Here is a 12363-nt window from a genome sequence, read left to right as displayed (position 1 = left end):
TGCTGACCCAGGGATCGAAGCCACGTCTCCTGGGTGGAGGCGGATTCTTTAGCACTGCATCAACAGGGAAGCTCCCTCACTCCATATATATATACACACAGATTCAAGGGGTTAGATCTGATAGACAGAGTCTGAAGAACTACAGACAGAGGTCTGTAACATTATACAGGAGGTAGTGATCAAAACTATCCCAAAGAAAAAGAAATGCAAAAAGGCAAAGAAGAAGGCCCTTGTCTGAAGAAGCCTTATAAATAGCTGAGAAAAGAAAAGAAGTGAAAGGCAAAGGAGAAAGGAAAGATATACCCATCTGAATGTAGAGCTCCAAAGAATAGCAAGGAGAGATAAGAATGCCTTCCTAAGTAAACAATGCAAAGACATAAAGGAAAATAATAGAATGGGAAAGACTAGAGATCTCTTCAAGTAAATTAGAGATACCAAGGGAACATTTCATGCAGAGATGGGCACAATAAAGGACATAAATGGTATGAACCTAACAGGAGCAGAAGATATTAAGAAGAGGTGGCAAGAATACACAGAAGAATTATGCAAAAGAGATCTTAATGACCCAGATAACCATGATGGTGTGATCACTCATCTAGAGCCAGACTTTCTGGAATGTGAAATCAAGTGGGCTTTAGGAAGCATCACTAACAAAACTAGTGGGGATGATGGAATTCCAGCTGAGCTATTTCAAATCCTAAAAGATGATGCTGTCAAAGTGCTATACTCAATATGCCAGCAAACTTGGAAAACTCAGCTCTGGCCATAGGACTGGAAAAGGTCAGTTTTCATTCCAATCCCAAAGAAAGTTCAAACTACCACACAATTGCACTCATCTAAGAAGCTAGCAAAGTAATGCTTAAAATTCTCCAAGCTAGGCTTCAACACTACATGAACTGAGAACTTCCAGATATTCAAGCTGGATTTAGAAAAGGCAGCAGAACCAGAGATCAAGTTGCCAACATCCATTGGATCATAGAAAAAGCAAGAGAGTTCCAGGAAAAAAAAACATCTACTTCTGCTTTATTGACTATGTCAAAGCCTTTGACTGTGTGGATCACAACAAACTGTGGAAGATTCTTCAAGACATGGGAACCAGAACACATTATCCATTTCCTGAGAAATCTGTATGCAGGTCAAGAAGCAACAGTTAGAACTGGACCTGCAAAAATGACTGGTTCCAAATAGGAAAAGGAGTACGTCCAGGCTGTATATTGTCACCCTGCTTATTTATCTTCTATGCAGAATATATATGAAATGCCAGGCTAGATGAAGCACAAGCTGGAATCAAGACTGCCAGGAGAAATACCAATAACCTCAGATATGTTGATGACACCACATTTATGGAAGAAAGCAAAGAGGAACTAAAGAACTTCTTGATGAAGGTGAAAGAGGAGAGTGGAAAAGCTGACTTAACACTCAAAAAACTAAGATCATGCCACTAGGTCCCGTCACTTTATGGCAATAGATGGGGAAACAATGGAAACAGTGACAGACTTTATATTCTTGGGTTCCAAAATCACTGCAGATGGTGACTGCAGCCATGAAATTACAAGACGCTTACCCTTTGGAAGGAAAGCTATGAGAAAAATAGACAGTGTATAGAAAAGCAGAGACATTACTTTGCCAACAAAGATCTGTCTAGTCAAAGCTATGGCTTTTCTATTAGTCATGTATGGGTATGAGAGTTAGACCATAAAGGCTGAGTGCCGAAGAATTGATGCTTTTGAACTGTGGTGTTGGAGAAGACTCTTGAGAGTCCCTTGGACTGCAAGGAGATCCAACCAGTCCATTCTGAAGGAGATCAACCCTGGGATTTCTTTGGAAGGAATGATGCTAAAGCTGAAGCTCCAGTACTTTGGCCACCTCATGCGAAGAGTTGACTCATTGGATAAGATCCTGATCCTGGGAAAGACTGAGGGCAGGAGAAGCAGACAACAGAGGATGAGATGATTGGATGGCATCACCGACTCAATGGACGTGAATTTGAGCAACCCCTGGGAGACAGTGAAGCACAGGGAAGCCTGGGACGCTGCAGTCCATAGGGTTGCAAACAGCTGTACACAACTGAACAACAACAACACACACACACACACACACACACTCAGCCAATTCTTTACCTCTGAGCCAACAAGCAAGTCCCCCAGCTCTAGATAACATGTTACAATTAAAGCCGACATATGTGAGTTAGCCTGTGTGTATATATACGTATGTGTATGTGTGTGTGTGTGTGTGTGTGTATATATATATACTTTTTTTTACAACCAAAATAACAATGTATTTTTCAGGAAAAAAAAAATTTTCCTGCACTGCAAGCAGTCTCTTGCATCACAAGTGGATTCTTTGAGACACCAGGGAAGCCTTATTCATAAGCTAAATAATTATTTACAGAATAACAAGACTAAAAAGAAGATGGGCTTTGAATTGAGCTGAAAAGTTTTTTAATTCCTGTTGGTAATGGTGGAAAAAAGCTAATTCTAAAGAAAATCAAAGAAACAGAATTCTTAATGCCTTCTTAAAATCAATAGGCAAACTATTGTCCTTTGAGACAAATTTGTATCTTTTGGCCTTATCACTGACTTTAAGGGACTATGTCTTTTAATTGTATAACTCATCATTAGGAGAGAAACAAATAAAAATCAATATAAAAAGTAAAATCTTGAATTACCTGAAGTTTTCGGAGTTTGGCCATTTGCTCCTCCAGCTTTTGGCAACGTTCAGTCAGCTGGGCAGAGAGTTTCTTCCATCGACCCTCAATGTCTTCAAATTCTGATTGATATCTCTGGCTTATATAAGAGGGTGCTTTCCTTGACATCTCTTTCACAGTGGTGCTGAGATAGTTTAGGTCATTTTGGTGTTCTTGCAGAGAGCTTTGTAAAGCCTCAAAATTAAAAAGAAAGTGCCTTTATACTAATTGATGAATATTAATGAGTTTAATTGTTCAATTTCATTGATGAGTTTCAGATAAATCAAATGTACTTAAAATGAAAGCTGTGTGGCTCAAACATTTAAAATAATAAATGATGTAACATCAGATGTGAAATAATTAGCAACTTAAATTCTACTTTCAATCATGAGTAATTTACACATTATTTAGTAATATTGTATTTATAAATCTATGCCTATTCTTATCAACAAAGTGGAATATATACAAAACTGTATCTTATTGAAACAAAGAGCTTTAGCTTATCTAATTTTATTACATTTTATTTGTATATTAATAACTGCATTTATGATTCAATTAATGGAGTTTAACTTAATATTAAGTAAACTTAATTATAAGCCTTTAGTAAGATAATTTCTAATCTTCATAGATAAAAATATAACTAAATAAGATTGATATATGTGATAACACAACTCTGAATAAGCTAAATCATATAGACAGTTTACGCATACCATTTAATGGAAGTTTCTTATTCTTTAAAAACATTGCTCTATTTTGTAGTATCACCATGAAATTTTCAGATAATTTTGGGGAGAATTTATAAACTTCATTTCACATTTGTACTGTATAATCTATTCCACCCCTTATAATAGAAAGCATACGTTAAGGATTGCTCTATTCTGTATTTATTTAAATGTTACTTTCTGGTTATGAAAATAATAAAGGTTTAAGATTTTAAAATGGACAAAAATACCCATTACATACAACTGTTTTTAGATAAATTTCCAGGTTTTTTTTTTTACTGGATAGCTGTTCATATTTTATACTCACATACACATAATTAAGTAAAACACATAATCTTATGGTTACATAATATTTACTTTGTGATATGTAAGTTATTTTAAATTTATTTTTATTTTATTTATTAAATTGTTACACTTGTTTATTTACACAATACATAGTATGCACATACATTTTGAGCTAAGCAATTTATTGTGAGCCTTTTCCCATGTCATTAGTTCAGTTCAGTTGCTCAGTCATGTTGGACTCTTTGTGACCCCATGAATCACAGCACGCCAGGCCTCCCTGTCCATCACCAACACCCGGAGTTCACTCAGACTCACGTCCATCAAGTCAGTGATGCCATCCAGCCATCTCATCCTCTGTCGTCCCCTTCTCCTCCTGCCCCTAATCCCTCCCAGCATCAGTCTTTTCCAATGAGTCAACTCTTCGCTTGAGGTGGCCAAGGTACTGGAGTTTCAGCTTTAGCATCATTCCTTCCAAAGAAATCCCAGGGTTGATATCCTTCAGAATGGACTGGTTGGATCTCCTTGCAGTCCAAGGGACTCTCAAGAGTCTTCTCCAACACCACAGTTCAAAAGCATCAATTCTTTGGTGCTCAGCCTTGTTCACAGTCCAACTCTCACATCCATACATGACTACTGGATAAAACATAGCCTTGACTAGACGGACCTTAGTCGGCAAAGTAATATCTCTGCTTTTGAATATGCTATCTAAGTTGGTCATAACTTTTCTTCCAAGGAGTAAGCGTCTCTTAATTTAAGTAATTGTAAAGTAAATGTCATTTAAAGTAATTGTAAGTAAATGTCATTAAGTAATTTTCAAAAACATAGATTTTAATTGCTTCTGTAGTTCTTTTAACCATTTTTCATTATTACTTATATAAATTAATTTTAACTTTTCTACTCTTTTCAGTTCAGTTCAGTCACTCAGTCATGTCCAACTATTTGTGACCCCATGGACTGCAGCATGCCAGGCCTCACTGTCCATCACCAACTCCTAGAGTTTACCCAAACCTGCGTCCATTGTGTCAGTGATGCCATCCAACCATCTCATCCTCTGTCATCCCCTTCTCCTCCTGCCCTCAATCTCTCCCAGCATCAGGGTCTTTTCCAATGAGTCAGCTCTTCGCATGAGGTGGCCAAAGTATTGGAGTTTCAGCTTCAGCATCAGTCCTTCCAGTGAATATTCAGGACTGATTTCCTTTAGGATGGACTGCTTGGATATCCTTGCAGTCCAAGGGACTCTCAAGAGTCTTCTCCAGCACCACAGTGCAAAAGCATCAATTCTTCAACACTCAGCTTTCTTTATAGTACAACTCTCACATCCATACATGACTACTGGAAAAACCATAGCCTTGGCCAGATGGACATTTGTTGACAAAGTAATGTCTCTACTTTTTAATATTCAGTCTAGGCTGATCATAATTTTCCTTCCAAGGAGCAAGCATCATTTAATTTCATGGCTGCAATCACCATCTGCAGTGATTTTGGAGCCCCAAAAAATAAAGTCAGCCACTGTTTCCCCATCTATTTGCCATAAAGTGATGGGACCTGATGCCATGATCTTAGTTTTCTGAATGTTGAGCTTTAAGCCAACTTTTTCACTCTCCTCTTCCACTTTCATCAAGAGGCTCTTTAGTTCCCCTTCACTTTCTGCCATAAGGGTGGTGTCATCTGCATATCTGAGGTTATTGATATTTCTCCCAGCAATCTTGATTCCAGTTTTTGCTTCTTCCAGCCCAGCGTTTCTCATGATGTACTCTGCATAGAAGTTAAATAAGCAGGGTGACAATATACAACCTTGACATACTCCTTTTCCTATTTGGAACTTTCTGTTGTTCCATGTCCAGTTCTAACTGTTGTTTCCTGACCTGCATACAGGTTTCTCAAGAGGCAGGTCAGGTGGTCTGGTATCTCCATCTCTTTCAGAATTTTCCACAGTTTATTGTGATCCAGACAGTCAAAGGCTTTGGCATAGTCAATAAAGCAGAAATAGATGTTTTTCTGGAACTCTCTTGTGTTTTCAATGATCCAGTGGATGTTGGCAATTTGATCTCTGGTTCCTCTGTCTTTTCTAAAACCAGCTTGAACATCTGGAAGTTCACGATCCACATATTGCTAAAGCCTGGCTTGGAGAATTTTGAGCATTACTTTACTAGTGTGTGAGATGAGTGCAATTGTGCGGTAGTTTGAGCATTCTTTGGCATTGCCTTTCTTTGGGACTGGAATGAAAACTGACCTTTTCCAGTCCTATGGCCACTGCTGACTTTTCCAAATTTGCTGGCATATTGAGTGCAGCACTTTACTTATTTTACACATGACAGTGTGTACCTCTTAATCCCATACTCTCATTTTGCCCCTCTCTCCTCTGGCAACTACTGGTATATTCACTATATCTGACTGTTTTCTTATATTCATTTATGTATTAATTTATTTTTGCAATTTCATACGTAAAAATGATATCCCATTTTGTAAATTTGTACATCCTTTTCAATTTGAGCTACAATTTTTCATAGGAATAATAGTCATTATTTCTTTTTTTGGTGACTACCTGATTAATGACTTAGACAGATGTTTTCCTTCTTTTGTTTTTCTTTAAGATTGGCTCTGGTACTTTTCCTGGTGGCTCAGATGGCAAAGCGTCTGTCTACAATGCCGGACACACGGGTTCGATCCCTGGGTTGGGAAGATCCCCTGGAGAAGGAAATGGCAGCCCACTCCAGGACTATTGGCTGGAAAATCTCATGGATGGCGGAGCCTGGTAGGCTACAGTCCATGGGGTCGCAAAGAGTCAGAAACGACTGAGTGACTTCACTTTCACTTTCACTGGTACTTTTACAATGCTGTGATCACTTCCACTGATTTTTGTGCTCCCCCATCATATATTTGTAAAGAGTTTTATTAAAATTTTCTACAAAATTTATGCCTGTTAAAACCTTTTTGAATTTTTAATCTATATAGTAGTTTGTTTTGGTGTAACATTTGACACAAGGTTCTGACTTCATTGTTTTCAGTAAGTTAATAATTCATTTTCTCAATAATAATTATAATTTCCCCTCATCACTGCTTTATGAATGGAAATATACTCTTCTATTCATCTGTGTACCATTTCTTATATACTTAACCCACTCCCCTAATTGCTATACCTGTGTATTGCTATATTTTTTTTACATTTATAGTTCTATTAAGTCACATAACTCTCAAAGTAAATATTAAAATTATTCCAGGTGTTGGAAATAACAACATAAAAAGGAAAAAAGATTAAACAGTTATAGTTTGCTTTGTATTATAGTAGAGGAAATGGTTTAATTAGAATAATGTATACTGGGAAATGTTTAGAGATTTCTTTGAAGAAATACTTCTAAAATTATTATTTTTTTAGTAAATAATATTCAATTCCCCAAACAGAACTCCTGATACAACAAAGTTAAAATTTTAACTTGTTTTCTTAATTCAGAAAATGTGGACATATTATCTCAGTTCTTAAAATATAATACACAAATGTGTTTTAATGCCTTACAAAATAAAATATGATTAGATATACACCACAGGTTTTTCAGAATTAGTGGGAAAGCATCCTAAAATTGCATACAAATTACATCTTTCATTTCCAATATTAGCATTTTATTTCCTAATATAAAACTGTTAAAATACACTTAATAGAACTCCAAAAACTAATTACAATATTACATCAAACGAGTTTAAATTAAAACTAATTTTAAAACTACATTAATTTTACCACTTTCTGGTCGGAAATATGAGCTATAAGTCAGCAAGCAAAGGGGAGGAAATAATACCAGAGCTTTTATAATAATCAAAATCCATGTTTCTGAAAATACACACTAAGCAAGAAAGAATATATTTCATGCGTAGATCATATCATTGTCTTCAAAGACGGAATCTTTATCTTAAGGAGAGAGGCACAAATACATTAAATATTATGCTTTTATAGCCTTCATTTTTTCAGCTGGCCAACTGTCATACTTGCCACGATTATTTTAATTCTAGTATTGTATTAAGGTTATAACAATATGACTACTTGATAGATGAGCAAGACTTGAGAGATGTATCAAGATTTATAAAAAGTCACAGACCTGTAACTCCCCAAGTCTCTGCTGCATGATCTCGTATTCAGTGACAGTAACCTGAGGTATAGAGAGTTTGGTTTCTGACTGTTGGATCCACGTGAGAATGGTACTCATGGTCTCCTGATACCGCACAGTGGGTAAAGTGTCCAAAACTTGATCGAAACGGAAAAAAACAGAGAAACATTTAACCATTTAAAATTTTGTCATTTTTCTTTCTAAATTGCCAGAAAACTCAATCATACTAATTACAAATATTAACCAAGTGTGGAAATCGGAAAATATAGAGTAGAATATGATTATGAAAGGAACTATGCATATATGACATTCAATCTTGGAAGATTTGCATGGTTAAATTAATGCTTTTTAAATTGAGGAAATAGAGCAACAGAGTAACTTGTCCAAAAATGGAGCAACAGAGAGGCTGAGTAACTTGCCCAAGATAACACAAATGGTTGTTCGATAATCCAAGTAGAGTTCATGTATATTTGACTTTGAAGGCTATCCTCTTTCTGTATTATTTGCTTTGGGGGAAAAAAGTACCATTATCTACAGCAGGTGATATTTTAAATTATATCATTTCATATCTTATCTTACTAAGGAAACAATTTTTGTGTGTTCAGTGTGTGTCAGAAACCTTAATAATGATCACACATATTATGACTCTTAATTCTTATAGTAAACCTCTGAGACATGCATTTTTATTCCATTTACATTTGAGGAAACCTAGGTTATAAAAGAAGGCCAACTGATTTGCTCACAGTCAAACATCTAGTAAGTGTCATAGCCAGGATTTCAGCCAAGATTATTTAATTTTAAAGTCACACCCACCAATAAACAATGCATTTTCTCTAACATGTGTATATATATGTATACACACATACATTCATTCCAATTATACATAGGGAATAAAAGTATATATGGGAAAGTACAATGTGTGCATTGTGTATAGTTATACATGCTTAAAATCTAAAATGCATATTTATATATACTATCTATTACTATATATTATTTTGTATTTTATACACACACCCATACAGATTATGTGACTAGTAGCTTACTGACTATGTTCAAGGTGGAGAAATTTGTTAGAAAACTGGAAATGATAAAAATGATCTTAAGTGGTTTAAGGAGATTAAAAAAGAGATTATACTAAACAGGCAATAAGTGAAAAGTAACAAAACAGTGGATGGGTTTCAAAGCAGATTAGACCAAGCTAAACAGAGAATTAGTAAATCTGAAGATAGGCCAAAAATAAATTGTATATATATATATGGAATGAAGCATGGAGGGACAAAAGAATGGAAAATAAAGATGAGAAAATAAAAGACATAGAAAAAAACAGCAAAATGAACATAAATGTATCCCAGAATCACAGAGAGAGATGTGGGACAGGAGCCATATTTGAAGAGATAATGGCTGAGAATTGTCCTAAATAGATAAAGCCACAGTACAAAATACTATCTCAAATCACTAGATCAAATGGCATTATTTAAACCATATTATTTTTAACAGATAGCATATGGGTTTTACTTCTATATACCAATTCCTTCTAAACTAAAGGAGAAGAATGTAGGAAAGTATTTTGCATGCTAATCAGTGGCATTTTCAAATGGAAAGTACATTTTTAGAAAGTGTGTTAGAGAAGGATACTGAGAATTGTACTCAATGGACTTATATTTGTCAGTTCATGCTCAAATTTATTTTTAGAGGCCTTTGTCAATCTGAGCACTTTTGATTTCATATGGAAGGATGTCAAAAGGTCTCTGTGGTACTTTAGACCTCCCTGCTTTCTTTCATACAAATAATGTGTCTCTGTCTCTATTGACGAGATACATTTGAATGCTAGGTAACTATTTATAAAAACAAAGATGACTCTCAGGAATAGTACTGAAGTAAAGGAGTACTTAGTAATGATGAAACAAAGAGTTAGAAGGAGATGGGTCTATGGGTAGAGACACAGGAGGTATGTTGAATCGAACAGTGCTACTTTCCCTTGGGGCAATGATTGGGAAACTACATTTATCAGAAGCATGCCACAGGTGATAGGCATCAGTTCCATTTTATCCAGATGATTGATATATGTCGGAGAGAAAGATAAGTATATAAAGTATTGATGAAGATATTAGGGTTACTTTTATTTTAAAAAGATCAACAGGTCCTTTTATGAACATCGAACAGAACTGCTTCTCTATTCTGTTTGTACAGAAACAGGCTGCATAACATGACAATTAGCAAGTCTGATTCTGCAGTTCAGTAAGCCTGTGCCTTGGAACTGGGTCTCCATTCACTAGCTTTGGCAAATTACTTAACATTGGGGCATCATTTATAAAAACAGGGATGGAAATACTTTGGGGAGAATTAATGGAAGTCATTTATTATGCCTTCATTCAGCCAATATTTATTCAGTGCTCTGAGCACCAGGGAAGCAAGAAGTAAAAATTTTAAAAGCAAAGTCTTGGCTTTCATGATGCTCAAAATCTAATTGGTGAGTTAGGAAATTAACAAACAAATCAAGAGACTGTAATGACTAATAGTAATAAATGGGGAAATCAGAAATAAGTGGGGAAGATCCTTCTGGAAAATGCAATAAAAAGGAATTTAAGATAGAGAATTAGATATGAAAATCTTGGGGTAAATGAGGATTTACACAAGGGTTGGTGAGTAATCAACAGATTAGCAATGGAAGCCACTATCATCTTCAAGATCAGAGAGACAAAGGGAGGAGGTGTGAGACTGTGTCACAAGAAACCAATAATTGGAACCACCCAGCAGGAGCTGAATTCACAGGGGGCTTCTCTTTGGGGATGCAGAGTCCTTGAGGTATACTGTTTCTAGAGGGGGCTAGAAATGGAGGATTCATTCTCAGTCAGTGATGGAGATGCACCATTAAACAATGAGAGGGGAAGAGAATATTGTAGATTCTCTCCTCTTTTCACCTTCAGTATCCTCCAAGTGTCTTCCACTGACTAAATCAAGCAGGTAGCCAATTTAAACAAAGAATCCTAGGAAGTGTAGTTTTCATGGGAAGAGCAAGCAATGACACTGAGAACGACAGACAGACAAAAGATCTCCCTGGAGATGATGGTGAGGGTGGGCGTGGAGGGAGGGAAAGGAATTTGACAGGAGCAATCAAGTACATCAGTGGTTTTAGCAATATTCCATTTCTTAAGCAGTTCAGTATGCAGTGCAGATTTATATTTTTTCATTATTTGAAAAAAGCCTATATGTTACAAAAACTCTTTGAATAAAAATATAAACTAAAATTAAAAAGGATAGAAAGTGACTCAGTTCAGTTCAGTCGCTCAGTCGTGTCCAACTCTTTGCGACCCCATGAATCGCAGCACGCCAGGCCTCCCTGTCCATCACCAACTCCCGGAGTTCCCTCAGACTCATAGTGAATAAAAAGTCCTCTCCTTGGAAGTACCACTTGACAACAGACTTAAAAGCACTGAAGAAGGGAGCCTTATGAATACAGAGAGGAAAGGTTTTCAGGTAATATCAAGTCTCTGGAGGAGGAAATGGCAAACCACTCCAGTATTCTTGCCTGGAGAATCACATGGACAGAGGAGCCTGGCGGGCTAGAGTCCATGGAGTTGGACACGACTGAAGTGACTTAGCACAGTTACAAGTCTAACAGTCCAAAATGGGAGAACACAGCAAGTATAGCAAGAACAAAGTGAGCAAAGTAGAGTGTGGGGGGATAATAGGGCAGGGAAGTCATTGGGAACTATGACCGCAGAAGGCCTCTGTAGACCTTAATAAGATGCCACATTTTATTCTAAATTTGTCTCTCTATTTGCTTATTACTGCATTCATTGCTGGGTACATAGTATATTTGCTATTATTAGTAGCTAGAAGGGAGATGCAAGATAACAAGAAAGTGAAAGGGACACACTCAGGGCTAAGCAGAAAACTGTAAGAGTTTAACACAAAGTTTCATCTAGGTTAATAATACTGAATAGAGACACTCATGTTCTTTCATTTGCAGATAGGAGTAGTTTCCTTTGAACTAATTTTATTTGAGAGAACCAGATACATAGCCAAACCAAAGATATTGCTCTGAAATAATTTACACTTACACACAAAATGTCCACACATGAACACATACTATGCAAGCATATGGATACTCTAACACACACACACAGAGTGAATTTGAAAGTTTTTTCCCACTTTATCCTACAAAGAGAGTTATGATCAGATGAAAAATCAAATCATAATAGATAAAGAATAAGGGAAATGGTATCAAAAAATATCAAATTGTTTTGTTTAGGTTTATTTAAACAGCCTTGCTTTAGTACTGGATAATACTAAAATCCCATGGAAGGAGAAGCCTGGTAAGCTACAGTCCATGGGGTCTCAGAGTCAGACATGACTGAGCGACTTCACTAATACTTAGTGGTCATTTAAAATATATATATCAGGCATACTTTATTATATTACACAGCATATTAACTATGTATCTGGAAAAGTGTTTAGACTATACTGAGGATAATCTTGGTATTAGTAGTATCCTGGGGAAAGATTATAAGTGTAATTGTACCTACATTAAATGAGGAAATAAAGATTTTCAGATTTGTTAGCTTATTAC

At 36.1% G+C, this 12363-nt stretch overlaps 1 protein-coding gene across 6 annotated transcripts in view; it reads right to left on the bottom strand.

Moving 5' to 3' along the window:
* The window catches only part of DMD (dystrophin), a 2254125-nt gene that overhangs the window by 1431575 nt on the left and 810187 nt on the right, over positions 1-12363 (bottom strand). For all 6 annotated transcript variants that reach the window (XM_040266338.1, XM_040266336.1, XM_040266334.1 and 3 more), the window contains 2 exons: positions 7782-7927; positions 2669-2881 (listed from right to left, as the gene is read on the bottom strand). In XM_040266338.1, coding sequence (XP_040122272.1) covers positions 2669-2881; positions 7782-7927 — 359 coding nt within the window. The remainder of the gene's footprint in view (positions 1-2668; positions 2882-7781; positions 7928-12363) is intronic.

This window comes from Oryx dammah, unplaced genomic scaffold (assembly GCF_014754425.2).
Source record: "Oryx dammah isolate SB20612 unplaced genomic scaffold, SCBI_Odam_1.1 HiC_scaffold_23, whole genome shotgun sequence".
Lineage (NCBI taxonomy): Eukaryota > Metazoa > Chordata > Mammalia > Artiodactyla > Bovidae > Oryx > Oryx dammah.
This window is presented reverse-complemented; position numbering and strand designations above follow the sequence as displayed.